This window comes from Equus asinus, chromosome 9 (genome assembly GCF_041296235.1).
Source record: "Equus asinus isolate D_3611 breed Donkey chromosome 9, EquAss-T2T_v2, whole genome shotgun sequence".
NCBI classification, from domain to species: domain Eukaryota; kingdom Metazoa; phylum Chordata; class Mammalia; order Perissodactyla; family Equidae; genus Equus; species Equus asinus.
The window spans coordinates 21,538,266-21,565,761 of record NC_091798.1 but is presented as its reverse complement, the minus strand read 5'-3'; the positions used below and the strand labels follow the sequence as shown (position 1 = coordinate 21,565,761).

At 44.5% G+C, this 27,496-nt stretch overlaps 1 protein-coding gene across 13 annotated transcripts in view; it reads right to left on the bottom strand.

The window, feature by feature from the left end:
• Positions 1-27,496, bottom strand: part of ATP10B (ATPase phospholipid transporting 10B (putative)) — a 286,627-nt gene that overhangs the window by 51,071 nt on the left and 208,060 nt on the right. For all 13 annotated transcript variants that reach the window (XM_044777708.2, XM_044777711.2, XM_070517124.1 and 10 more), the window contains 6 exons: positions 20,348-20,433; positions 16,298-16,404; positions 12,680-12,811; positions 7,237-7,364; positions 5,434-5,686; positions 4,155-4,393 (listed from right to left, as the gene is read on the bottom strand). In XM_044777708.2, the coding sequence (XP_044633643.2) occupies positions 4,155-4,393; positions 5,434-5,686; positions 7,237-7,364; positions 12,680-12,811; positions 16,298-16,404; positions 20,348-20,433 (945 nt within the window). The remainder of the gene's footprint in view (positions 1-4,154; positions 4,394-5,433; positions 5,687-7,236; positions 7,365-12,679; positions 12,812-16,297; positions 16,405-20,347; positions 20,434-27,496) is intronic.

The following is a 27,496-nucleotide window of genomic DNA, read 5'->3' as shown; positions in this document are numbered from 1 at the left end:
TGCTTACAGACCAGGAGAAAAAAAGGCATTTCATTTTCCATCTGCCAGTACCCCTAAACACTGGCTCAGAACTCACCACTTTCATAAGTGTATCACCCCACCCTAAAGCCACGGATTTTACAGCAGCCAATTAGGCGACGACAACCTAATGCTTCCCTATTTATTGTAGTAAAAGAAAAGGCCAGTTTTTGTTGCTGATGCTCATTTTACTTTTGGTTTAGAGCAAAGGGCTAAGGAAATCAACACCTGGCTTCTTTTAACTGTGGTAGGGTGCTCCACCATGACCTGGCACCCCGGGGTTCAAGAGCAAGTTCTGGCTGAGCTTACAAAGGGACGGTAAAGAACTGGTGGTGCCAAGAGATTATCAGACCAGATCAGATGCCAGATGGGCAGGTGGAGGAGGAGGTAAGCTCAGAGAGCCTGCCGAGAATGGGTGCGGGTGGGAACCAGAGGGCTCCCTTGGGCTGTCGTAGATGTTCTCTATGGACTAATTCAAGGATCTGCCACTCCAGCCACACACATTCTGCAGGTTAGTGTCAGATCCCACTAAGAAAGCATAAATCACCCCCTTCAGCCAATGCCTCCCAAACTGTAGAAGGTGCTCATTTGAGCCAAATGAAGATCATTTCCTAATGGGGCAACAGTATGCTTAGAGAGGTTCTCAGTCTTGATTGCTCACTAGAATCATCGGAAATAGGAATATGAATGTTCAGGCCCTACCATAGACCAAATATATCAGAATTCGAGGGGAGGGCGCGTGACATCGTATTTTACGAAAATTCCCATTTCCCCTCCCATGTCATCAGATACGTGACCACTTGTCCAAGGTAGAGAGCTTTCCTTCAGAAAGATCAGCTAAAACTTCTATGAGCTATCCTTCTGTCTGGAACACTTGACTTTAAGAATTAAATCCTCAAAATAAACTCATGAAGCAGAAAACAATAATGCTTTTAAAGATGGAAACGTTGAGGCTTTCAGCCCAGTAAGTTGACCAAAGTCACGGGGCTAATACGTGGTGGAGCTGAGATGAAAGCCTAGGGCGTTTGACTCCAAATGTGCCTAATTCAAAGCTAAAAGGGACCTTTCAGGTCAGCACAAACGTTATGTTTCTTGATTTTCAGAACAGTTGGTGAGAGTTGTAAGCCAAATATTTTCAGGTGGTGAAACAGGGAAGGAAAGAAGTTTGACATGTTGCTTAAGGTTACCCAGCAAGCCAGGAGCAGAGCTGAAACCAGAACCTACGCTTACTGACTCGTAGCCCAGTGCCCTCCCTAGCAAATATCCAGGGATGCTATTGTCCCACTAACCCCAGATTTGCAAGCAATGTGACTGTAGAATGGCATATTTGGCAGTTCATAAAGAGAACCTATCACCATCCTTACGTGCCCAGGCAACAAGAATTGGGTCTTAGTCTATGAGTCAATGTCCTTATTGTTCCTGAATGAACTTAGTCAGACCTTGGTTTTGAAAGTGCCAGCCAGGGCAGAATGATGACATCCAGGACCTGGAGATAGCTCACAAGTTTATGTGTCTGTTTCACTGACCATCAACCAAAGGCCCTGAATAAAAGTTATACCGGCTGGCTGAGGGTTGCAATTTTCCCGGGCTACTGAGATTTGTCAGGTTGAACAGGGGACAGAAAATCTGTGGTTACCAACTGAGATCTACAAAGGAAAGCTCCCTTTTTCTCCCCTTGCATCCTGGGGGAGACATTCTCAGTTAGGTGGGATGCTCGTGGTATCTAGAACAAGAGAGTACCAAAAGACGCCAATAGTGAAAGGCCTAGAATCTGCGCCTAATGAGAATTCACTGAATTCATTGTTTAAATATTTAAAGAGCTGGGGGAACAGCATTCCATCCAGAGGGGACAGAATTAAAGAAGAGAAAGACTTGACAGTATGCATGTCCTGTGGTTATCTTACTGGGGAAAATCAAAAAGAAAAAAAAAAACCAAAAATCTTCCTAGATGCATCTATGGATCATTCCTCCTGTATGTTTATGAGCCTCATATGTCTTAACACATTGTTACTGTTTCATCCCCACTAATGACGCATTTCTGTGAATGGCAATAGCATGAGAGAATGAACTCAACTTTGTACTCATCCAAAGTTAGAGAAGTAACAACCCAGAACAGATAGACTGACAGAATTTCTTCTTTGTTACAGTTAGAAAACATAGTCCTGGGTTATGAATACTAGGTAGCAATATGGAAAATGTTTTTTTTGTGAGGAAGATTGGCCCTGAGCTAATATTTGTGCCAACCTTCTTCTATTTTATGTGGGATGCTGCCTCAGTGTGGCTTGACGAGTGGTGCTAGGTCTGTGCCCAGGATCCGAACTTGTGAACTCCTGGCTGCCAAAGTGGAGTGTGTGAAGTTAACCACTACACTACTGGGCTGGACCCTGGAACATGCTTTTGATATCATGTCAGGGTGAAAAAACACCCAGCACCTATAATTTATATGTACTATGACTGAAAAAATGTTAAATATATGTGGTTATTTGTATACTAATGGGGAAATAAAAGACTGGAAGGAAATTCACCAAAAGGATCATTTTGAAAATCTAATTTCTAGTAATGGGATAATAGCACTTCAGGTCCCTCCATTAATATGTGCGTCTTGTTCAAGCTGGCTAGGGTTCCCTCTGACCTTTTCTGTAAGTGCAGAAGACTCCAGATGATGTGTTCCCTAGAGAAAGAGCATGGTGTGGAGGGAAGTGGAACGGGACAGGCGGCAGAAGGCCTTAGTTCTGGCCTTGATTCGAGGGAATGCTGTGTAATCTTGGGGAAGGAACTCAATTTCTTCACCTGCTACCTGGACATTTACTGATGGCTGTCCTCATGGATCAAAGGTGAAGGGACCATACCCAGCAAGCCCTAGACCAAAGTTGCAAAGTGGAATGTCATAGGGGCCAGGCAGGTAACTAAGGGAGTGAAGTGGGCTTGGTATTATTTTTTTTTAACACTAGACCTGGCTATTTTTATTATTTTTATTTATTTTTTTTAAAGATTGGCACCTGAGCCAGCAACTCATGCCAGTCTTCTTTTTTCCTTCTTCTTCCTCTCCCCAAAGCCCCCCAGTACATGGTTGTATATTCTAGCTGTAGGTCCTTCTGGCTCTGCTATGTGGGGCACAGCCCCAGCATGGCCTCATGCCATGTCCACGCCCAGGATCCGAACCCCAAAACCCTGGGCCACTGAAGCAGAGGGTGTGAACTTAACCACCAGGCCACGGGGCTGGCCCTGAGCTGGGTAATTTTGACATAGATGTTCTTTGCTTCACGATAATTTAGGACTCTTTATCAATGATGATCACATTCTCCCATTTTTCTTGAAATGCATAAGTCTTACAGGCTTATCTTTTGTTTTTCTACTTTGTAGAAACATGAGCATGACAAATATTTCTCTTTCCTTTTAACTGTATTATCGGAAAAACATGCACAATGAGCAACTGCTGGCCCTCAGCTCAGTGATGGGGATAAACAGAAAGGGAGGGTGGTAGACTGTGAGTAACTGAAGCCTGCACACCCAGTCTAAGTGGCATCAGCTCCTTAATTCAAGCTAATTATTGCCGTGAGGAAATGCTGGCTTAGTGTGGAGAAATTTTCCAATTCCATTTTTTTAAAGATTGGCACCTGAGCTAACAACTGTTGCCAATCTCTTTTTTTTTCTCACCCCCACCCCCCCCCCCCCCCGCCCCCCGGAATCCACCCAGTACATAGCTGTGTATTTTTTAGTTGTGGATCCTTCTAGTTGTGGCATGTGGGACACTGCCTCAGCATGGCCTGATGAGTGGTGCCATATCCATGCCCAGGATCTGAACCAGTGAAACCCTGGACCACTGAGGCAGGGCGTGAGAACTTAACCACTTGGCCATGGGGCCACCCACTCCAATTCCATTTTTTAAACAGAAGCCAGAAATCTATGTTTGTATGAAATCTTCCAATTTCTAAACACTGAACATTTGAAATTAACAAGAATTTCATATACCCAACAAAACATATGTACGTGGATTACATACAAGACCAAGGGCTGCCATTTTGAGAGTTTTTCAGGGTTCATATAGTCTTTTCTCTTCCATACCCTAGAGCCCTCTCCCATCTCTCCCACACAGAGGCCACTAGCAATTCAAAGAGGAAAAGGCATGGACTTACTATGGAGCTGCTGAAGGCCACAGGAGACAGCGAGCTTTCACAGCGCCCCATGGACCTTTGTCGGGAGTGTCCTTGGATGGGTACCCGGGCACTGTGGCACCTCCTCAGAGGCTGGGCCCCTCTCTGGCTTCTCATTGTTGCCGGGCCATGGGCCCATCTGGCTGGGACGGTCAGGCAGCGGTATTGGATCCACTCTTCATTGTCTGAGTCCAGCTCCTTTGGGGTCTCCAGTCGCTTGGCTGTGAGAAAGGAGTTCTGTTATTGCACCAGCCATACGTTGGCCAGGTCACAGTTGGGGAGATGCCAGACTTTAGGGTGAGAAGAGCATTGTGCTGCTCTGGAAAATAGGCAGGGGGCTGCCCTGACTGGAGGAAGAAGGGAGCAACTGAGCCACACAGTTTCAAATCCTTGCTCTGCTGCCTCCTAGCTGTGTGATTTTGAGCTTTGACTAAACCCGTGCCTTTATTTCCTCAATTAGGGATTTTAAAAAAGTACCTAACTCCCAGGGTTGTTTTGAAGACTTAATGATATGTTACAGTGACTAACATACTCTAAGCACTAGTAATGGCAGCTGTGATTATTGGTAAAAAGAGGTCAGAAGCTCCCATGTAAATGGTTACCTCAGTGGCAAAGGGGATTGGGCTGCCTACAATATCTCTTCCTTCATCTTCTCCATCCCTCCCACTCCAAAGAATGAATGCTGCTCTCTTGAGAATTTCTCCTCTTAGTGTGTGTGTGTGTGTGTGTGTGTGTGTGTAAGTCCATGCAAGATGACAGTCCAGGCATTTTACAGCCATATTTCCTAAGTCAAAGCTTTGCCTCAGTGAAAACCCAAGAGATCAGCTAGCATGGAAAGCATTTCCTGGATGTATCGAATCTGACCATACGCCTAGACGTAGGCCTGTCCTGACATGTCAGGGAACGTGACCTCAGAAATTCTCAAAACTTGGCTGTATGACTGCCCCATAATTGGGACACATCCCCAGTCCATTTCTGACAGACAAAAATCCTGTGTATGAATGGCACTAGATAAAGATTGACCGGAGAGCGACTACAAAGGAGATCGCTGATAGCCTTTGTGAACAAATGGAAGTGTACAGGTGATAAGAATAGCACTGATCTGTGACAAGGAAGCCTACGGGGATCCAGGGAGCAGCTTGCCACAGAGCCTCACGGCATCTGTGGGGAGCCTGGATAATGTCTTTTATTGCTATTTTCTTAGGAGAGAGTGGGCGATTCCTTTAGCAAGAGCCATAGGAGCCCTTGAAAGGCCTCGCACCATTTTCTTGGTGAGAATACTCGCTGCCCATGATGGTACAACGCCGGAACACCATCTTGTTCTCGGTCAGCGTCCCTGTCTTGTCGGAGAAGATGTACTGGATCTGGCCCAGGTCCTCAGTGATGTTGAGGGCTCGACACTGAATAGCCAAATCGGTCTCTTCGTCGTACAGATCAAGGTCATTGTGTAGGAACCAGACTTGCCCGAGCTTCACCAGCTCAATGGACACATACAGGGAGACCGGGATCAGCACCTGCAGGGAGAGAATGATTCCCACTGTCTCAGAAACCAGGCCAGTGCCCTGCCTCAGCACCCTTGCTAGTGGGTAGCAAAGGCATTTACGGAAAACGGAGGTCAGCTCACGTGATGGACTTTCTTTGAGAAACTAAAGGTCAATGACTCCATGCCTCCCTTGGAAGTTTTAGGGGAATCTGAAGAAGAGATGCGCCTTCTTCAACCAGGGATGTCTTGTCTGAGGCAGGCACTCACTACTGGTTGTCTAATGACCGAGCGGGGAGGGGGTGGGAACTCTGGTGCCCCTGGCCAGAGTCTTCTGACCCCTTGGATCTGTCTCTCTGCTGCCGAGGGCTGCCGCTCACTTTTGCAGGTGTTCAGACCCATTATTGATTACTGTTCATGAATTTGAGACCTAATATCTATCAAGGGCTTGCTGTGTGTCAGATGCTGTGCTAGGTGCTGGAAATGGCAGTGAACAGAACAAAATTCCTGGCCTTGAACACCTCACATTCTAGTAAACAAACAAACAAATACATATTGGTTGGTGGTAAGTCTCAGGAAGAAGGTAAGGAAAAGTGAAGAGGGTAGAGGGTGATGGCTGAGGGGGACTCGTTCATAAACCACGACCTTTGAGCAGAGACCTGCAGAAATGAGGGTGTGAGGTTATCTGTGGCAGGAGGAGTGGGCAGGCGTCTGGGGGTAAGTGTCAGGAGGCCTCGGACGTGAAGGAGCAGGAGACAAGGCCAGGGAGGGAGTCAGGGGCCAGGTCACTTAGGGCCTCGTTGGCTGCGGATTTTACTTCGAGCACATGTGAAACCATCAGAGGGCTCTGTGCAGAGCTGAGTAGGATCTGACTCGCATATGAAAAGGATTGCTCTGCTGAATGAATGAATGAACTAACGACAGAAAAAGCTTCACCAGTAAGAGGACAATGAAACACTCTCAAATACTACAAGAAATAGAATGTAGATGGAGCTTCATCAAAACAAAACTACGACTTCCCTCATCTTTTCCTAGATTGTGATTTCTTAGGCTGAAGATTTTTTTATTCATCACTTTATCCCTTACAGCCTCTCTCCTGTAGGTGCTCTATGTTTTGTTTTTTTCTCCCATGTAGGGCCAGTTCTGTTCTTCTGCATCTCAATCTGTCAAATGCTAAAACATTAACCCGTGGTTTCTTTCTCTCAATGCTTGGGGCTTGAGAGCTCTTGGTAGTTCTCTGTGCTGCTTTTTCTTCTTTTGTTCCCAGGTCATGAGGGTTTTACTTGTTCTGTGGCACAATGGATCACTGCTGTAATCATACTCTTAAATAGGAAAGCCTGATCAATATCTTCCTTTGCTATTTTCCGGGGATAGGGTCCCCTCCTCAAGGCAAGGTTGGTCCTGACATTACCCCAAATGTGAATGCTTTCAAAGACCCACAGGAAAGCAAAGCAGTGAACATTTCCCCATCTCAGTCCAGTTAGTTCTTTCTTGGGGCCAGCACTGATTTTTCTTTATTACACAAAGTTGTATGGGTATTGGCCACAGGTCTTCTTGAGCCCCTAGGTAGGGAGGGTTTCCTACCTGGAGCAGGATGATCATCGTGAGGAACATGTAGAAGCCCCCAAGAGCAAGGGGAACGAAGCTGCCATCGGCATCTGGCACGTCGAAGGGAGGGTGTTCTCTAAAGGTCCCATTCCAGAGGCCGTGACCTGAGAGGAGGCAAAGTCAGGATGAGGCAGAATCTCCACTTAGTCCTAAAGTCGGTCAGTTACATCAGCACTTGGCCTATTCCCCGAAATGAGTGTACTCTGGAGGAGCCCATCCTTACTCTATACAACACAGTTCTGTGTGCGTGTGTGTGTGTGTGTATTCATTTAGCTCTGAAGTGGTCCTTCATATACCCTACATTTCAATCTCTTGATAGGCATTATTTCTGTCCTTCCAGAAAAGACTAGCATGTGGTCTGCTCACATTTTGATGAAGTTCTGTTATACAGGGATTGGAAAGAGAGAAAGGGACATGAGTTCTTTTCAGCTATGTGGTAGAAAGTGCATGGCTGGGGAGTCTTGGCAGACTTGTATGCTAGTCCCACTTCTTCCCCCATGCACGTACTCATCCATCCATCTGCTCATCCACCCATTCACCTACTCATCCATCCATCCACATACCTGACACATCCATCCATGCATCTCTCTGTTCATCCACTCCTCCCTGCCTGTCTCTATTCAAGAAGGAATCCATCCTAGTTCTTGTCCTTGAGGAGTTCCCTACCAAGTCAGGGAGCCAGATGTAAAGGGATAAATCCCATACAGTGTGAGAGATGCTACACTACAGTCTTGAATGCTATGAGAGCCCACAGTAACAGCACCAGATGTAGACAGAATCCTATCTTTTCTTTCCTGCAAATGGGGTTAACAACACTCATCATCTGTGGATTAATAAGATGAAGTACATCCACAGAGCTTTCTGAATCTCAGCATCCTCATCTGTTAATTTGTAATAATACCTTCACCATAGGGATATTGTGAAAATAGAATAATCTAACATGCATAATGCTCTCAGCATCAGGGTGGGATGCATAGGGAATAAAAGGCATAGGGAATGCTGCCCTGCCCCCACGATGCTGCTTTGCCCAGGAGTTTGGGCCAAATGCCATCACATGTGGTAGAAGAAAGGAGACTTACAGACATGAGGTTATTTGAAGGTAATAGTATAGAGCAAATGACTAAGGGCCAGTACATGGCGTGAAGTTAGGGCCACTGGCCTTCCGAGGAACTAGAGACCATGAGAGCAGCCCCATGGAGGAGGAGGCCTTGAGGGGTCCTGGAGCCGGGGTGGGTGTTGGGTGAACAGAAAGGCCAGGGGAGGGCATCCTGGGCAAAGAAAAAAGAAATACCACTTTTACACAGTTGAAGTAAACACGTGATAAAGAACCCTGGAATGGCGCTCACTTGAGAGTTTCACCTCCTGCAGGTGTGCTTTAGTTAGACGCCCACAGAGACCCGTCACTGTGAATGAGGCACCATTCTCAGACAGAATAGAATTCTGCCCCCTCCATTTCTTTCTCCAATTATTTATCATTTTAGGCAATCTACCAAGCTGATTCTGGTTTGTCTGTGCCTTATCTCACTGTGGGACCTTTTAATCATTAACTTCCTTTCTCTGGAGACACAGTGAGATGATCTCAAATGCCCTTTCCAGATCGGACAGTCCCTGAAAAAGCTGTCTCGAAGTAGAGGTAACAGTCCCTGCAGTGTCTAGAAGGGCCCGGAGGTGGCCACACGGAGGGCAGTTTTCTTGTTTTTCTGCTTTCCTCTGCTCCAGGGGCTCCCCTTCCATCTGTGAGCCGCCCCCACGTGGAGTGCTCTTAGACACATCTGGGATGTGTGTTAATTAAAAACTCCAGGCCACCCAGAAGACTAAATCCCACCATCTTCACTGTGGTCACACGATTCTCTCTGGGCCCTTGGAAGGTCTTAGCCTTTCAGACACTATCTTGTAAAAACACCACCGCTGCTCATTGGTTTGAGATCAGCAGGTGGTTCTGGACTCAGCACATGAGTTCTTCCTCTTAATCTTCCCTGGTCCTTTTTGGAGTCTCCTTTAGGGTCCTGAGAACCACCCTTAGAGTTCAGCCATAGAGGGGAGAGCAGGTAAGAGTGAGGCTCCCTCTTTGCCTACACTCTGAGGAGCAGCTCGAATGGCTCACATCCTGGCGCCTCTACCTTCCCAGCTCCCCACACTCAGCAGCTGTAGATCTCGGTCACAGCCTGGTTCTCCTCATGTCTTCATTCTCCGTCTTGCTGTTGCCACACCAAACAGCCAACTGCTCTTTGCATAAAATGATTCTCCTTCCTATGTCTGTGCTTTGCCTGCCCTGTCCCTGGGGCTAAGAGTGACCTCTGTTTCTTTTCACAGCTGCGTGCCCCATCCACCTGCCTCTTTTGGTGTGTGCCTACTGCATTTGGTGATCAGCTCTAGCAGCTACCTCTTCAAGGAAGACTTCCTTCCTTGATGCTCTCACAATGCCTGTAGTAGGATGAACAATGGCCCCCTAAGATGCCCACATCCTAATTCCTGGGCCCTGAGAATATGCTATCTTATATGGCAAAATAGAAGATAACGTATCTTTGCAGATGTGGTTGAGTTAAGGATCTTGTGACGGGGAATAGTAACCCGGATTATCCAGGTGGGCCCAATGATGTAATTATAAGTGTCCTTATAAAATGGAGGCAGAGGGAGAAACTATGAGAAAAGGAGAAGGAAACATGAGCAGAGGTTGGAGTAATGCACTTTGAAGATGGAGGAAGGCGCTCCTAGAAATTCAAAAAGACAAGGGACAAGTTCTCCCTTCAGAGCCTTCAGAAGGAGTGGCCCTGCCAACACCTTGATCTGAATCCAGTGAAATTGATTTTGGACTTCTGAACTCCAGAGCTGTAACAGAATAAACTAGCGCTGTTTTAAACCACTACATATGTGTTAACTTTTTATGGCAGCAATGGGAAACTATTGCTATAGGAAACTAAGACTAACGCAGGTCTCATGTGCAGCCCTCACTGACTGATTCCGACACTGCTCCTGTTTCTGTTCAGGTGTTGGACTCCTCCCTGCTAGACGATGAGCCCTTTGAGGACCAGTCCTCAGACTGACTCATCTTGCTGTCTTCTCACGCCAAGAGAGTGCCTGGGTTCAGGAAGTATTTCTTGGACAAATAAATGATAGGTGATATTCCTAATATTTAGAGTATTTAATATGTTCAAGAAATTTTCACATGCATTTTTATTTCATTGGCATTTTCTTAAAGTACAGGCATACCTCGTGTTATCGCACTTTACTTTATTGCACTTTACATATATTGCGTTTTTTACAAATTGAAGGTTTGTGGCAACCCTCTGTTGAGTAAGTCTATTGGCGCCATTTTTCCAACAGCATTTGCTCACTTCATGTCTCTGTGGCACATTTTGGTAATTCTTGCAATATTTCAACCTTTGTCATTTATTGTATTTGTGATCTGTGATCAGTGATCTTCGATGTTACTATTGTAATTGTTTTGGGGCACCACAAACTGTGCCCATATAAGATGACAAACTTAACCGATAAATGTGTGTGTTCTGACTGCTTCACCATCTCTTGTTCCCCTTTCTCTCTCCCTCTCTTGGGGCCTCTGTATTCCCTGAGACACAACAATAGTGAAATTAGGCCAATTAATAACCCTACAATTTCCTTAGCCAAAGCCTAATCCAGAGCGAGACCCTAGCTCTCCTCTCTGAAGGCTGAGAGAGGTGAGGAAGCTGCAGAAGAAAAGTTTGAAGCTAGCAGAGGTTGGTTCCTGTGGTTTAAGGACAGAAGCCATCTCCATAACATCAAAGTATCAGGCGAAGCAGCAAGTGCGGGTATAGAAGCTGCAGCAAGTTATCCAGAAGATCTAGCTAAGACAATTAATGAAGGTGGCTATGCTAAACCACAGATTTCAATGTAAACAAAACAGCCTGCTATTGGAGGAAGATGCCACCTAGGACTTTCATAGCGGGAGAGGAGAAGTCAATGCCTGACTTCAAGGCACAGGCTGACTCTCTTGGTAGGGATTAATGCAACTAGTGACTTTAAGTTGAAGCCAATGCTCATTTACCATTTCATAAATCCTAGGCCTTAAGAATTATATTAAATCTACTCTGCCTGTGCTCTAGAAATAGAACAACAAGCCTTGATGACAGCACATCTGTTCACAATATGGTTACTAAATATTTCAAGCCCACTGTTGAGACCTACTGCTCAGAAAAAAAGGTTCCTTTCAAAATATTACTGCTCACTGACAATGCACCTGGCCACCCAAGAGCCCTGAAGGAGATGCACAACAAGATTAATGTTGTTTTCACGCCTGCTGACACAACATCCATTCTGCAGCCCGTGGATCAAGGAGTCATTTTGACTTTCAAGTCTTATTATTTAAGAAATACAAGGCTTTGCAAGGCTATGGCTGCCATAGATAGTAATTCCTCTGATGGATCTGGGCAAAATAAATCGAAAACTTTCTGGAAAGGATTCACCATTCTAGATGCCGTTAAGAACATTTGTGACTCATGGGAAGAGGTCAAAATATCAACATGAAAGGGAGTTGGGAAGAAGTTGATCCCAACCCTCATGGATGACTTTGAGGGGTTTGAGACTTCAGCGGAGGAAGGAACTGCAGATGTGGAAAGGGCAAGAGAACTAGAATTGGAAGTGGAGTCTGAAGATGTGACTGAATTGCTGCAATCTCATGATAAAACTTTCATAGATGAAGAGTTGCTTCCTAGGGATGAGCGAAGAAAGTGGTTTCTTGAGATGGAATCTATTCCTGGTGAAGATGCTGTGAAGATTGTTGAAATGACAACAAAGGACTTAGAACAGTACATAGACTTAGTTGATAAAGCATGGCAGGGGTTGAGAGGATTGACTCCAGTTTTGAAAGTTCTCCTGTGGGTAAAATGCTATCAAACAACATCACATGCTACAGAGAAACTGTTCCTGAAAAGAAGAGTCAGTTGATTGTGGCAAACTTCATTGTTGTCTTATTTTACGAAATTGCCCCAGCCACCCCAGCCTTCAGCAACCACCTCCCTGATCAGTCAGCAACCATCAACATCGACGCAAGACCATCCACAAGCAAAAAGATTACGACTTGCTGAAGGCTCGGATGATGGTTAGCATTTTTTAGCAGTATTTTTTAATTAAGGTATGTACCTTGTTTTTTTAAGACATAATGCCAATGCACACTTAATAGACTACAGTTTAGTGTAAACATAACTTTTATATACCCTGGGATCCCAAAAAATTTATGTGACTCACTTTATTGTGATATTCGCTCTATTGCAGTGATCAGGAACCGAACCCCCAATAGCTCCAAGGTAGACCTGTACAGGGTAGGCTTTATTTTTAATTAATTCTATTTTATAGATGAGGAAGCCAAGGCTCAGAGAGTTGAAGCAACTTGCCTAAAGAAACAAGATTACTATGGTGTTGTTCTTTCCAGAACATTCCATACCTATAGCTCCAATGAGGCACATGAGGAAGAGGAGCCCGATACAGAAGAAGATGTTGATGTTCATGCGCCGCTCGATCTTGCTGCGTTTGTACCGCGGGCCGCTGTTGTTCAGCATGGCTTTCGTCTCATGGCCTTTGAGAGAAAATGCAGTAATCAGTCCTCGGCGCCTGTTTGCCTCTGGCCTGGAAGACACCCTCTGCTCTTCTCGCAGGAGCTTACGAGAAAAGAGAGGCTTCGCTCTCTAACCTGAATCTGTCCTGCCGCAGGGAGGTTGCCGAGAACAGCTGTAGAGGCCTCACACAATTTGTCAGCAGGTATTTATTGGGCATCCCCTACATGCCAGGCACTGTGGTGGGCACTGACGGAGTGACCATGCACAGGCTGTGCACTGCACAATTCTAGAGGTAGCCCTCGTTTTGTAGTTGTCATAGATTTGCAAGTTTATTATGACACATTTCTGGCAAGTGACAGTAAGCTGTCTTGAGGAAGAGCTATCTTTCTCTAATTTGCACAAAGGTGCTGTTATGGGCTAGTGGTGGAATACAGTGTCAAGACAGATGACTCACATTCTGGTGAAAATACACAAGGAAACAAATAAAGAAGATAATTACAGTTAGTAAGAAGTCTCATGAAATAAACAATAAACAAGGGGCTAATAAATAAGAAACGACGTTGGAAAGCATGGTCTTGGAAGGCTTCTCAGAGGAGGTGACATTTAAGGGAGACCTGAAGGGAGAGAGAAGAGTTGGGAGAGAAGGGTTTTAGGCTGGGGGAACAGTACATGCCAAGGCCCTGGGGCAGGACAGTGTTTGAGGCCAGTAGTTTTCATACTTGTTTCTTTGCCTAAGGTGTTGTTGTTGCTTGTGCAAGAGTTGTAGGTGCCAGAAGCCTCCACTCAGCACTCCCCCTGAGGAGCTCCACTCCTATCTTGGAGTTTTGCACAAAATTCTGTTCAAAGAAAATGTGAAAACTACCAATCTCACACAGTCACTCGTTTTTCCAGTTGGAAAGACTGAGGACCAAAGAGTACAAGGGACCTGCCCAAAGCGAAAGAATAAATTAACACCAGAGCCACGGTGAGAACCCAGGATTCTGACTCCCCGTCTATTTCTCCCTCCAGCAACTGGGGTACCCAAGCCACACAGCTCAGAGCTGAGAGTCAGGCTGAGACTCTGTCTTCAGAGCCTGCCCTTCGGGCTGTTAAATTGTAACTACCACGCTATACTTCTCAGCAGTCAGATTAGAAAATACCAGTCTCACATTTTCTTTGCAAAATTAAAGAAAACCAATACAGCAGCGCCAGCAGTGAATGGCTTTAATGCTGTTTATCTGGTTGCCTTGTGGATTTAAAGTGGTAACAAAACAGTAGGAGTGAGCAACTCTAGGCTTCTTAAATTAGACTCAAGTCGCTGCAGTTGTGGGCTGTGGGGTTTCTGCAGCACTGTGAGCACCGGGCGGCAGCATGGTGGCCTTCCCGCCTGCCCCAGTCTCACCCCATATAAGGGGTCCTGGTACTACACTCTTCACCCCCTGCTCACCTTCTGAGACCCGTGTGTTCTTTCGGTAAGAGTTGGGCTCAAGGGTGAGGTGGTGTAGTGTAGTGCTTAGAATATGGGCTCCAAGCAGAGCTTGGCTCCATAGATACTTGACCTTGGGTTACAGAAATTAATCTTACGAGACAAGTGACCTTGGGTGAATTAAGCACTTTGTACCCCAATTCCTCATCTGCAAACAGGACATAATGGTTATGTGTGTGTTTGGGGTGGGAGAATGAGTTAACACACACAAAGTACCTAAATTACTTCCTTGTACGCAGTAGGAACTCAATAAATGTTTGCTGTGAGGAACACATACTTTCATGCTGGATTTCTTCCTTCTGGAAGGCTCAACTTGGCCTTTTTGGGCCTTGGACTCTGAGGCATTCCTATTTTGTCCATCCATGTTATCAGGGCAGAGAATGTGACTCTAGACCAGTTGTTCTCAACCCGGGGGATTTTACTCCCCAGGGGATATTTGGCAATGTGTCAAGAAATTTTTGATTGTCACATCTTGGGAGGTAGTGTTAGTGGTATCTAGTGGGTAGAGACCAGGAGCGCTGCTAAACATCCTACAGGACAGCCCCCTACCACAAAGAACAATCTGGACCAAAATGCCAATAGTGCCAAGGTTGAGAACTCCTGCTCTAGATAATAACACTAAAAACAATTAGTACCATTTTTGCTCACACTTTTTGAGAGCCAGATACATGCCAGGCATTGTGTTAAGCCCTTTTCACAGATAATCTCATGTGAATCATCCCTTTGGGTTGAAAGTGTAACCAATATCCCTAGGAACATGCAGCCAGGAGGGGATTTCCCCCCAGGCAGCCTGACTCCTCAGAGCCATGATTAACTCTCTCTCCCATTCTACCCCTCCTACGCCTGTCCCGTCACCCACTGAGTTTTGCTTCTGTTCAGGCAGAGAAGCAAACTCCAAGCCCGTGAGGGTTTTTGGTGGGGCAGGGATTGCTGCAGGCAGAGTTCATCCTCAGTGCGTCTACCAGATGGCAGTGAACTCCATTGCCAAAGACGCTTGAAAGCAGTCACCTGAACTGACAACCCCCCTCCAGCAAACCAGCGAAAGGAGGTTCCATGGTGACACTATTTTTTTTAACAATCTATTTTTCTTTGACAGTCCCAAAAAGTGAGTCTTAGGGTAGATTGATGTTTAAATGCTCTTCCATGTCCATCAAAGTGGGGTTCTACTGATTCTAAAACAAATCAAACAAAATAACAAAAGAGCAAAATATTTCAAGATGTCCCAGTGAGTGGAAGACCCAGGGAAATACACTCTGGAGTTTTCCAGTGAAGGCAGACACTCCAGGGAGACTCTTTCCTCTCCAGCGGGAGAAGTCTACGGTTGTTGACGTAACAACACATATCTGTTGAGTACCAACTGAGGGCTGGGTGCCAGGTACTGGGGATACAGCAGTCCCAAGACTGCCCTCTAAGACTTTGGATTCCATCATGAGAAGAGCTGCTATCTTTTTTTCATTGGAAAGCAAAATCAAAGTGGGAAGGAGAGACAGACAACCCTAAAATAAATAAAGATGATGATAAATACATAACTGCAAAAGCAACCACTAAAACCCACTGAGCCCTCACTTGCTAGACACAGTTCTGGTGCTTTTCATTCATTGGGGCCTTTGATCCTCACGAGTGCTCTATGAGGAAGACACAGATATTCTTCTCATTGCAGAGATGAGAAAAATTGAGGCACAATTTTCACAAAAAGGTGAAATTGTTAGGTTTGGTGAGGTTATTCTTCAGGCTTAAGAAGACATTCTTCATCCTGCCTATAGTTAGTGTCACAAACCCAGGAGAGGAGAATGAGTGTGATCCCGCTCCCTGTCTTGTTCAGATGAGTCATGTCATCTTGGAGTGTAATCACGTTTCCTACGGACCACGGGAGGCAAGGGACTCTCAGTCTCAGTTTGCTTAGCTAAGAAATGGGAAGTTACATGACTCTACCCTCTTAGAACTGTTGTGAGTTCCCACTGACCAAAGATGGATTTGGAGGAGGGGAGGGAGGAGGGAAGATAAAGGGAAGGGACAAAATAAGCTGTTCAGGATCAATGACCTGCATAGATGACAATGCCAACAGCCACCTCGGTGTTTCTGATGGTGCAGCCTCGAAGCAGAAGACTCTCACTGCCAAAGCCGGTCCTGGTCTGGTCAGGATGCTCCCTGGGGATGAGGAAAGACAGGGAGTGGTTTGATGGCCTCTCCACGCTGTCAGAGGTGAGCGTCACACAACTAGAAGTGGTGAATGAACACCATCCTTCCCCTCCCTCTTTCTCAGAAGAGGGATGTTAACTTGGAATCGAACCTTCATGTTCAATTGCAACTCTTCATTTCTCCTGGGAGGCCTAGAGGTAGCTGGACCATAAGAAGGGAGTTATCCACCCATAAGGAAATCATCATTTACCCACCTAAAGGCAGAGCTCTGCTGAAAAAGCCTTGGCTTCAACTTTCACACTCAATATAACGGTTTTAGGGGCCAAGTGTGGGGGAACTGGCTTTTGGCCCTGCAAGGACTGGCACTGAGTCCTCTTAGGCTGTGTTCACAAGCTTATTCCACCTAGCTGCTGGTACCAGAACCACACAAGCTGAATGTCCAGGTCCGTGGGAGATGCCAGGCAGCCCTGCCTCTTATACCTCGAGATGAGTGAGGAGGGGCAGCTCGCAGGCCTCTCTCATTGGAGCTGCATCTTTCACTGGGTCTCTCCCTAAACTAGACTCCTCTTGCTCTGTCTCTTGTGAAATACACAGACCTCACAGGAGGTGGACAGTGGCCCTCTGTGCAATGTCCTGGGAGGCAGCTTCTTAAAGCGGAGAGGTTTTCCCCTTCTCTAGTCTCAGGGAGCAATGGAGTTTTCCACCTCGCACTAGAAACTTCTGAGTCCAATCAGCACCAGTCATTCCCTGGGGTCTGTCCCTGACTCTATCCTATGCCTTTCCTTCCAGATTTTCAGGAAGTTTAAATATAACTTCCCCACAGCATTGGGGAGAACAGAAAAATGATAGTCTCTTTCTAGGTCTTTAACATTTCATTTCTCTAGGTTGCTTATAAGTTGTTCCTGTGAATTAACTCAATTGAGCCTCATGACAACCTGATGAGATAGGTCATGTTATCATATCCACTTTATAGATGGGGAAACTGAGGCAAGTCCATAGAGCTAGTAAGTGGCAGAACGGGGATTGAAACCCAGGAAGTCTGGCTCCAGAGCATTATATTGCCACTCATTGTGCCTTTTAATATCACTTATTCCTTACCGTGTTTATAAACTATATTTACTCATCTTATTTGACTCGTCATAGCTCTGGGAAGTTAGCAGGGTGATCATCTTCTGGTGAAAAAGCTGAAGCTCAGAGAGGGTGAGAGGCTTTTCCAAGGCCACACAGTTAGTACACGGGACATCCTAGGACTCGGGAACCCAGGCCACAGACACCAACTCTCATGCGGTTTTCACTGTGCTGGGGTTCCCTAAGTAGTACCCTGTTAACTTACTGATCAGTCACTCTATTTGCAGTTCTTCTGACTCTAACGAGAAGATTTGGTGCGAGTATATCATCAACCCTTTTCCAGCACTTACTTATCTTACTTTCCAACACAGAGGCAGCTTTGGCAAGTTGGAGTCAACAGTTAGAATATAATGATAATCGTTGTGGTCTCATTAATTTTACTATCACCTTCTATGTATAGCAAGTGATACTGGTTTCCCATATGACCAGGGATATAAATTTTCCTTTCGAAATAAATTAAGAAAAAAATAAGTCAAAAATTTGGTAAAGTTTAGATGTTTTATGAATGTGACACAAACCATAAGGATGGTCCAAGAATGGCTGAAGCTTAGGCTCCACCTGTCTTGATTGAGGAGGGGCTGGCTCTGGACAGAATCTTGAATAAGTCACTGTCAGTAGCTAGTGGTTTAAGGAACATTTTTATGATGCTCTGAGGTGATACCATATGACAGTGGCTTCTACTTCTCCTAGTGGTAAAGTTCCTTTTTTAATGGATGGTAGAAAAGGATTATCTATCTCCGGGCTGCTCAGCGTTTCTCAACCTTGACATTATTGACCTTTTGGGTGGGGTCATTCTCTGTCGTGGGGGCTGTCCTGCACGTTGTAGGATGTTTAGTAGCATCCCCAGCCTCTACCCGCTAGATACCGGCAGCACCCTTCCCAGGTGTGACAATCAAAAACGTCTCCAGACGTTGCCATAGGTCCCCTGGTGGTGGGGGAGGGCTTGCGAACCACTGCTTTATAGAGATCTTATTGTTTAAAAGTTGCATTTTCCCGTCTGACACTCCTAATCTTCTAATAGAGCATTAAAAGCTGTTCGTTTTCTAGCCAGCCTGGGCAGTCACAGGAGAACTCCTAAATGAAGGGGACCCAAAGAAGCTTCTGGGAACCTGGAGGCATCAGACCTGTGGTTTGCTCAGGAAGAGAGCGCACACCATCTGAGGGTGCTGGGCCCGAGGATGTTCTCAGAGCCTGATGCCGAGGCAGGACCACAGAGGAGAATTCCCCATCATCCCATGGGTTGGCTACTGGGCTGACCAACAGGACGTTTTAGGGCTCATTCATGAAGCTCGGGCAGGTTGGGGGTGAAGACAGGTCTCTAGGGGCAGCACCCAGGAAGAGGAGGTGCTGGGCTTTGGGTGCAGCTGGGAAAGTTCTGAGATGGGGGGACAGACCCAGGCTGAAAACTGAGAAAGGCTGGCTGCTGGCCTGAGCTGTTTGGGGGACCGAGGATCCAAACAGGAACCCAGCAAGAAGGATGTTCTCTAAGAGGAAAGAGAATGGCTCCAGGCGTGGGTGACTGGGGACGACCCAGATCCCAAACCTCGGGCATGAGGGGTGGACTCCTTGCCGGGGCAGGCGGCCAGCTCTACCTTGTCAGATGCCTGCAAGGAATCTTCCTCTTCCCCGAGAGCCCTTCTCTGCCCGTCTCCACCTGCTCTCTCTGTGCATTTTACAAGCAATTGAGTTTCAAAGCTGCTATTTCTCTTGTATTGTTCATATCCTTTGCCGTCTCTATCACTCCTCATGACATCGCACACAGCCTGAGAAAATGTGGGCGGAGGGAAAGCATCGACATCTGCCTCCTAAGAGGCCTTCTTAAGCCTCATTCCAGCCCCTCTGGGTAGAGAAGTCGTCATAACATGGCTGAGTTCTGCAATGCACGACAACAGAAAATCCATGAGTTGGAATGAAAAGACCTGGATTTAAGGCCTGGCTTTGTCTTGAACCTGCTGTGTGCCTTTGGGTGAATCTTGAAAAGTCTTAGATGATCAGACTCCCTATCTGAAAAATGAGGATCATAATACTCACTTTCCTGGCTTGTACGGATGAAATGAGATGATGTTCTGTGAAAGTACTCTAAAAACTGTTAAAGCTCTAAGGACATTTATTCACATCTGTTAGCATTGCTCTTTTTTGGTCTTTCTTGCAATAAGACTGGTCATCTGATGTGGGAGCAGAATTACAGTAAAATTCTCAGAACCAAAGCTGAGGAATAAGAATAACAATGATTACAACAGCAGTAGCCACCATTAACTGAGTATTTACTCTGTGCCATTTGCTGTGCTAAGGACTTTGCCTATGATAAACAATTTAATTCTGAGAAAAAAAAATCCTGTGATGTAGGTATGATAATCTTTATTTTACAGATGTGGAAACCAAGGTCCAGAGAGGTTAATTAATTTACCCAAGGTCACACAGCTTGTAAGTGATAAAACCTGGTTTCAAACCGCAGGTCTGTCAAACTCGAGAGTCCCTGTTCTTATCTACAATGCAACACAGGCTCTTTGAGAAAACTGATCTTAATTAGATCACACTTGGTTTCTCTGAATCAGAGTGTAGTCTTGATTTTGATGCTATTTCACTAGAGTTCTGAAAAACCCATTAGTGAATTAAACCCTGCGAGATAATTAACTGTCACTTCACCAAAAAAATAATAGGAAAAGTTTCCCAATTTACTTAGGTTTCTCTAGCCTTTCTTTGTGACAAAAAGAAATAAACTTCCTCAGGATCTGGATACTTACCTGTTTGGCCATTTCGAGAAAAAATGTTTTCTAGTTGCAGAGGAGATATTTACTAGCAGACATGGGCATTAGATACTTACATGTAACCCTTAAATTTGTTGAGGTGGTTGTTGGGTTTCTCACACACGATGGTGTTGTGGAAACGTTCCGGTTCGAACTGTATTTCCTGCATGAGAGAGGACGCTGTGAGGTTATTAAGTCAGAGGGATCTCATTTTATTTTTATTTCTTTTAAAGATTGGCACCTGAGCCAACATCTGTTGCCAATCCTTCTTTTTTTCCCTTCTTCTTCTCCCCAAAGCCCCCCAGTACACAGTTGCATATTCTAGCTGTGGGTCCTTCTGGTTGTGGCATGTGGGATGCCCCCTCAGCATGACCTGATGAGCGGTGCCATGTTCACGCCCAGGATCCGAACCAGCGAAACCCTGGGCCGCCGAAGCAGATCATGAGAACTTAACTACTCAGCCACGGGGCTGGCCCCCCGGACCTAGTTTTAATAGGATCATTGGGAAAGCTAATCAGTTAGAACCATTGCAAATAAAGTAATACCTGCTTTGTCACACTGTGATAGCTGTAATGTGTTAGAAGAAAAAGTTAAGTCCTCATTAACGAGGAGAAAGTGTACGCAAATGAAAAGTGAGATGCACGGCAGAGGGAAGTCCCTGCCCTGATCACATTTCTCTGGCAGGCCTGAGTTTGAATCTCTAGACCGCATTGTCCAATAGAATTTGCTGGAATGATGGAAATGTGCTCAATCTGTGCTGTCCAGGATGGAAGCCACCAATTGCTTGTGGCTGTTGAAGGCTGGGGGCATGATTGAGGAACTGATTTTTAAATTTTATTTAATGTTGATTAATTTAAAGTTATATAGCTACATGTGGCTAGTGGCTACTACATTGAGCAGCACAGAAATAGATGATCAAAAAAAAAAAAAGATCATAAATCACACCAACCTCGAGAAAGCCACAGTTAAGATTCTTGCATATATAATACTTCCAGGGGTTTGAAAATAAATAACCACATACACACACTTATGTATGGACACACATTTATACTTATGCACTTCAAAAATGAGATTGTGTTCATGCATCTCGAACATTTTTACATTACTAAATTTGTCTACATCTTTATTAACAGCTGCGTAGAAACCCATGGTATGAATGCCACTGTATTTCACTTAATCATTTCACTATTGAACATAAACATTGTTCTAATTTGTTTTGCTATTGTAAAAATGCTGTGAAAATAGTAGCTAATAAAACAAAATAAATAGTGTTTGCTGGACTCTTATTTCTGCCAGACACTGTAACGAGAGTTTTATACATTATTTATTTTCAAGGTTACAATTATTCAGTGAAGTGGGAACTTTCACCCTCTCTTTTTAGAGATGGGAAAACTGTGGCTCAGAAGGGTGAAGTAGGCCACCCATGGCCATTCCAGGACTAGGATTTGACTCCGAGTCTGACCGCAGACCCTCTGTTCTTTACTTGCACAGCACACTGCCCACCTACCCCCACCCCCTACCCCCCACCACCCTGAACATTCTCGTAGCAAAGTATTTTAAATACATCCTTGACTCTTTCTCCACTTTTTCTCTTTCATTAGGTATTTCAGTTGTACAGTCTCTTATAGTCCAACGGGGGAGAAACACAACTGGGGGCAAAGAAATCTTGATTTCTAATTCTACCTCGCATTGACTAATACTGCATTTAACTCTGGAGCCTCAGTTTCCTCATCTGCAGAATGGGGTTAACACCTCTTCCCTTGTGCATCTCCTTTGTACCCTAGAAGATAGAATTCATGGGGAAAGTTTTGAAAGGTGGCGCATGCTATGCAAATAGAAGGAAGCGGTGCTAAAGGCACAAATGGAAATAGTTTCCTGGGTAGAGCTTTTAGCACGGGGAGTGAATTTATCACTGCAAACTTCAAGGTCCAGCTGTTGGAAGGGGTAAATTGATTAGAAGAAATGATAGCATTTCCTGGCTTGGCGTTAAATATACTGTCCATTGGATCTGTGGGGGCGCCAACATAAATAAACTCTCCACTCACTTGAAATAAATTACCCATCCACGAGTTTCTAAAAATACAGTCCTTTTCCCTCCAGGTATCGATTCTTTCAGGGACAAACACTTGCCAAGTTCTGAGATGATGACAAATTACGCTGTAATTTGTCAGTTGCTTTCACGCCCCTGATTAAGCCGTGTGCGGTGCTCCCGATCCATACCACGCGGCTCATTGCTGACTTTCTAAATCCAAACTCATTTCAGAGATGAGTGGCAGCTAATGATCCTGCTGCAGTGCGTCTCCGTTGTCTGTTTCATCACGCAGGGCGGATTCCGGGCAATGGCGACGTTTGCATCTCTTGTCCCTCATGGGGCTTCCCAGTGACCTTCCTCCTGACACGTCCCTTGCTCTCCTTTTCTTCTAGGCACTGGCCTTGGGTGCTCCATCTGACTCTCTCTCTGCACAGAGAGGTGACTTCTCCCTTTCTAGCTACCTGTTCCCTGGGCTCCTTTCTTCCCTCCCCGTGATGGGTTGTGGAGAGGGGCGCATGCGCCCTGTTGTTTGCGAAGATGACCCCTCAGGATTGCTTGCGTTTAAGGATTTGCTGTAGTTCACCCCAGGGAGCTGCTAGGAGAGTCCAAGGACAGGAAGGGTGGGGGGAATTGCCAAGTCCTACACATCTGTCAGAGTCCTTATTTTAACCTTGTCGAGGAGTTTCTGATTCCCTTCTGATTCACTACCCCACAGCTTTCCTTAGCTGGTGGATGGAGCCCGCCTCATGGATTTTTCTGACCCAGCCTTTTATCTGAGGCGCTATCCTTGAGGAAAGTCTCACTAACAGACAAAAAGCCCTGGGGAGCCATCGGGGCACAGGAAAAGATAAACCCTTTCCAGAGACAAGAGTGTGGGTCTCTGTGGTTCTTTAGCCCAGACCCACCTACCTTGAGCACTTCCTGTGTGCCAGGCACCTGTCGTTAAGCTCTCACTTAAGAGGCTTGGACAGATGTGCAAATGGAGACTGAAGTAAAGCAATTGTCTTATGGTTGGTAACAGAGACACAACTGCAATTTATGTCATCAGAATCCAAGGCCAGTCATCATCATCCTTATCATCAATACATTTATTCCTCTTTCTCCTCCTCCTGTTATTTTTATTATTGCTGCAACATTTACTGAATGCTTATTATGTGCCAGGAACCAACTAAATATTTTGTACGTGCTATGTCCTTTAATTCACACAATAACTCTGTCAGGTAGGTACTGTTGTTATCCCTATTTACAAATGAAGGAACTCAGGCTTCGGGAGACTCAGTAATTTTCTCAATGACACACAGTTAGCAAAGCAGGAAGACAGGCTTTACCCCTGGGACTTCCGGGGCCATACAGACTGCTCTTTTAAACCATCATGTTATTTTGATGCACAAAGGAAAGATTAGCATTTAAGATCTCCTCTGGGCCTTGTTTCCTTTTCTACTTCCTAAGACTGAAGTACCTGACATAGTAAATGAATTCATATGAGTGGAATTTGAAAAGAAACAAAAACAAAGCCAAAACCAAGAGAACAGATTGATGGTTGCCAGAGGCGTGGTGTGGGGGGTGGGTAAAATGGGCGAAGGGAGTAAAAAGGTACAAAGTTCCAGTTAAAAAATAAATAAGTTATGGAATGTAATGTACAGCATGGTGACCATGGTTAATAACACTGTATTGTGTATTTGAAAGTTTATAAGAGAGTAGATCTTAAAAGTTCTCATCACCAGAAAAAAGTTATAACTATGTTTGGTGATGGATGTTAACTAGGCTTGTTGTTATCCTTTTACAATATGTACAAATATTGAATCATTATGTTGTATACATGAAAGTATGTCAATTATATCTCAATAAAAAATAAGCAAACCGCAATACCTAGAAATCATCATCATCATCATCATTATCATTATCACCATCACTCTTTTGAATTCGGGTCAAATAAGGAAGAATCAAAAACTAAATTACATATTGTCATGCTGATCTTTGATTTACTTCAATCCAGTGTTTTTTATTTCCTTGTTTCTAAAAGATTTACTTTTTTGTTTTATGAAAGGTTTTGCTTTTAGGCATTGGCTTACTCTCATCATTTTTTCTAGCATCTACATAGACATCTGGTTGGGAGGCATGTCAAGGCTTTTCTAGACCAGGATATCTCCACCTTGGCACTCTTGACATTTTGGGCTGGATAATTCTTTGATGTTTAACAGCATTCCCGGTCTTTACCAACTTGATGCCAGTAGCACCCACCTCCACTCCCGAGCATTGTGACAACCAAAAATGTTGCCAAATGTCCCCCAGGGGACAGAATTGCGAATTGCTCCAGAAGAAACTCCAGGCTAATGTGAGATGAAGCTGCTTAGATGGAGAACACATCTATCCTATCTGTCCAACAGGAGAGGATATGATAGGATTTTTTTTCTTTCTCTTCAATTGGGAAACGAGTTAGGTCTTATGACTAGGGGTTCCTAATGACTTGTAATAAGTGAAATCTATATATATCACTCTATACTATAGAAACAATTACATAAGGTGGTTTTCTTGCAATATATTTACTATTAAGCTTAAAAATAAAAGAGGATTGATAATGAATAAATAAATTAATTCAATGTTTAATATATAATATAAAATATATAAAAATTAGTACAACTAACAAGCAATGCAATGTGTTACCTCTTCCAAGTATATTTGTGTTTTAAAGTAGGGTACCTTCAAAGGGTGGAGATTAAGATGCTAAATTGCCTAGATGGACATTCTTTAGAGAAGTTTTATTTTATGTATATATTTTTAGCACTTAAGAAGCTTTTTTTTGCCACCTCCTCTATGAAGCCCATCCAAATCCCCCCAGACCCTTTCACCTCGGCCAATGAGAACCGCTCCTTTTTACCTGTTTCCACACCACACTGCTCATGCCTCCCTTTAACTCCTAGGTGTCTAGATCTATGCTTCCTCTAGTAGACTGTCAGCTTCCTCTAGGGCATCTCCCATAATTCCTTGTGTCAACAGGCATATCATAAAGATTTGTTGAGGTGACGTTAGTACTGGAGAGGGTGATATTAGAAACGTATATATTGAAAGGTGATGGATGAGGAGATGAAAAGAAGACCTCTCTGTAAATACTACCACAAGCAATTAGGAAAAGTCCCAGGTACAAATCTTAACCTTGATTCCTGGGAATAGGACTGCTGCTTGCAAGGAAGTTCTTTGGCTCAACTAACAAAAATGTAGTCAAAGTCCTAGATCCCAACATGGGCCGGAATGGCCTCCCATTCATTCATTCTTTCTTTCATTCATTCATTCATTTGTGCATGCATTCACTCATGTGTTCAAGCATTTATTGAATCCCTATATGAGCCATGGGGGGGGAAGTGAGAGAGGATCAGAGAGAAGGGAGAGGTTATTGACAAAAATCAATTATTGCAGCCATAAAACAACTCAAAGTTCCCAGTTTAGCCCAGGTGTGTCAATGGCGGTGTCTATAAAAGCAGAGGAAAGTGGGCCAAGTGTTAGCGTGTAATGACTCTCCTGGGTTAAGGTACTCCTCACTCACCTATGGCCCCGAATCAGCAAGCTGCCTCCATCCAGGGCCAGTGGGAAGGCCAAGCTGAAACAGACAGCTGAAATACATTCCAGTAGCTAGAATTGGCCCTTTCCCTTCCACTAGCCTCAACTTTTATTTTTCTAGGCTTATTTTCCACTTTTCTTCACAAATAAAGTTAAAGTTGATCAGTAAATAGGATTACATAAATGTATCAATGATCTTTTGAAATTACTTGTGGTATATAGTTGTTTTCTGGCTTGCCACCTTCCATTCTACTCTCCTTTTGTTAAAAATCCATTGATATCCTTTTGGGAAACTCTCTCTCCTCTGTGATTTGTAATCTTGATGAGACTATAAATCAAGATGCCCTGCCCACTAGACTCTCCCACTGTGGGACTTTGACTTGAGGGAAATGACTCAGGGAGGGAAAAACAAATAAGACCATGAAGTAATCGTTGCTACCGATACTCAGCCACTGCACTGAGGATTGTTGGTTCTAGTTTCTAAGCCTGAGTCTTTAGATTTCCTTTGATTCTATGAGCCATATCATGTGCTTCTCTCCTTCCACCCACCTCCCTCCACATTATTGCAATAATTCTCTTTTGCTTAAGCTAGCCAGAGTCATTTCTGTTGCTTGCAAACAAAGAATCTTAATCGACACAGTGGACTACTCAGTCCCATGGGCACACCTAGGCCTCTAAAAAAATAATGATGTCTATTTATTTGGTAAAATTGCAGCTCACAAAATGTTGCCCCTTATTTGCTTGATCTTATTTGATCTTCCCAACTCTCCTTAAAGTGTTCAGGACAGGTTAGCCCCATTGAATTGGAGAGAAAACTGAGTGTTGATTACACTAAGTAACTTGCCCAAGGTCACACAGCTCGTGAGCACCCAGGTGTGTCTAATTCTAAAGCTCGTACTTGTCCTCTGCTTGATGTAAGCATTTAATGCTGTCTGCCTGAAGAACAAACCCTGTGGGCCTTTTTCATGCTTTCTTTGCAAATTTTCCATATTGACAGTTCTCTTAAAATTTCATTGCCAAGCCCAAGGTTTACACCTCTTAAGGACCCACCTGTTCACCACAGACCACAGCAATCTTCCCTTCCTTTGAACCTAGATAATTCCTAATATCTACACCACTCACTTGGAACTTGTAACGTGTCACACTTTTAATCGTCAAACTCCAGGCTGTTTCTATAAGCCAGTTGGGAGATTAAGCATTGCAACTTGTCCATAATTGCCCATATGCACCAAAAAGCTGTCTGTAGATAGAGAAAAAATAAGTTTCACACATTGATGGTTTTCCAGTTTCTGAGGAATTCTTGAGATTAATAAATTACAAATCCATTTAAAAAGCGCATCAAATTTATTGTAGCTTTTTGTTTTAATTTATTTTCTTAAATAATGGACACTGAAAGGACAATTACTTTCACAGAGGAGGGCTTAGGGGGTTAGGGTTATCAAAACTTTTTCATGGTCACGAAGGGTCTTTATGTTAGAAAGAAACCAGAGACTCACAGCCTAAGTTCTTAGAGGATGGGAAGTATGTCTTAGATCACTTTGAATCTCCTCCTTGGCCATCAGGAAATATTCAAGAAAGATTCTGTGAAGAAAGACAGATCAGCTAAATGCTTTCCTCAAACACAGGATGCATTTATTTC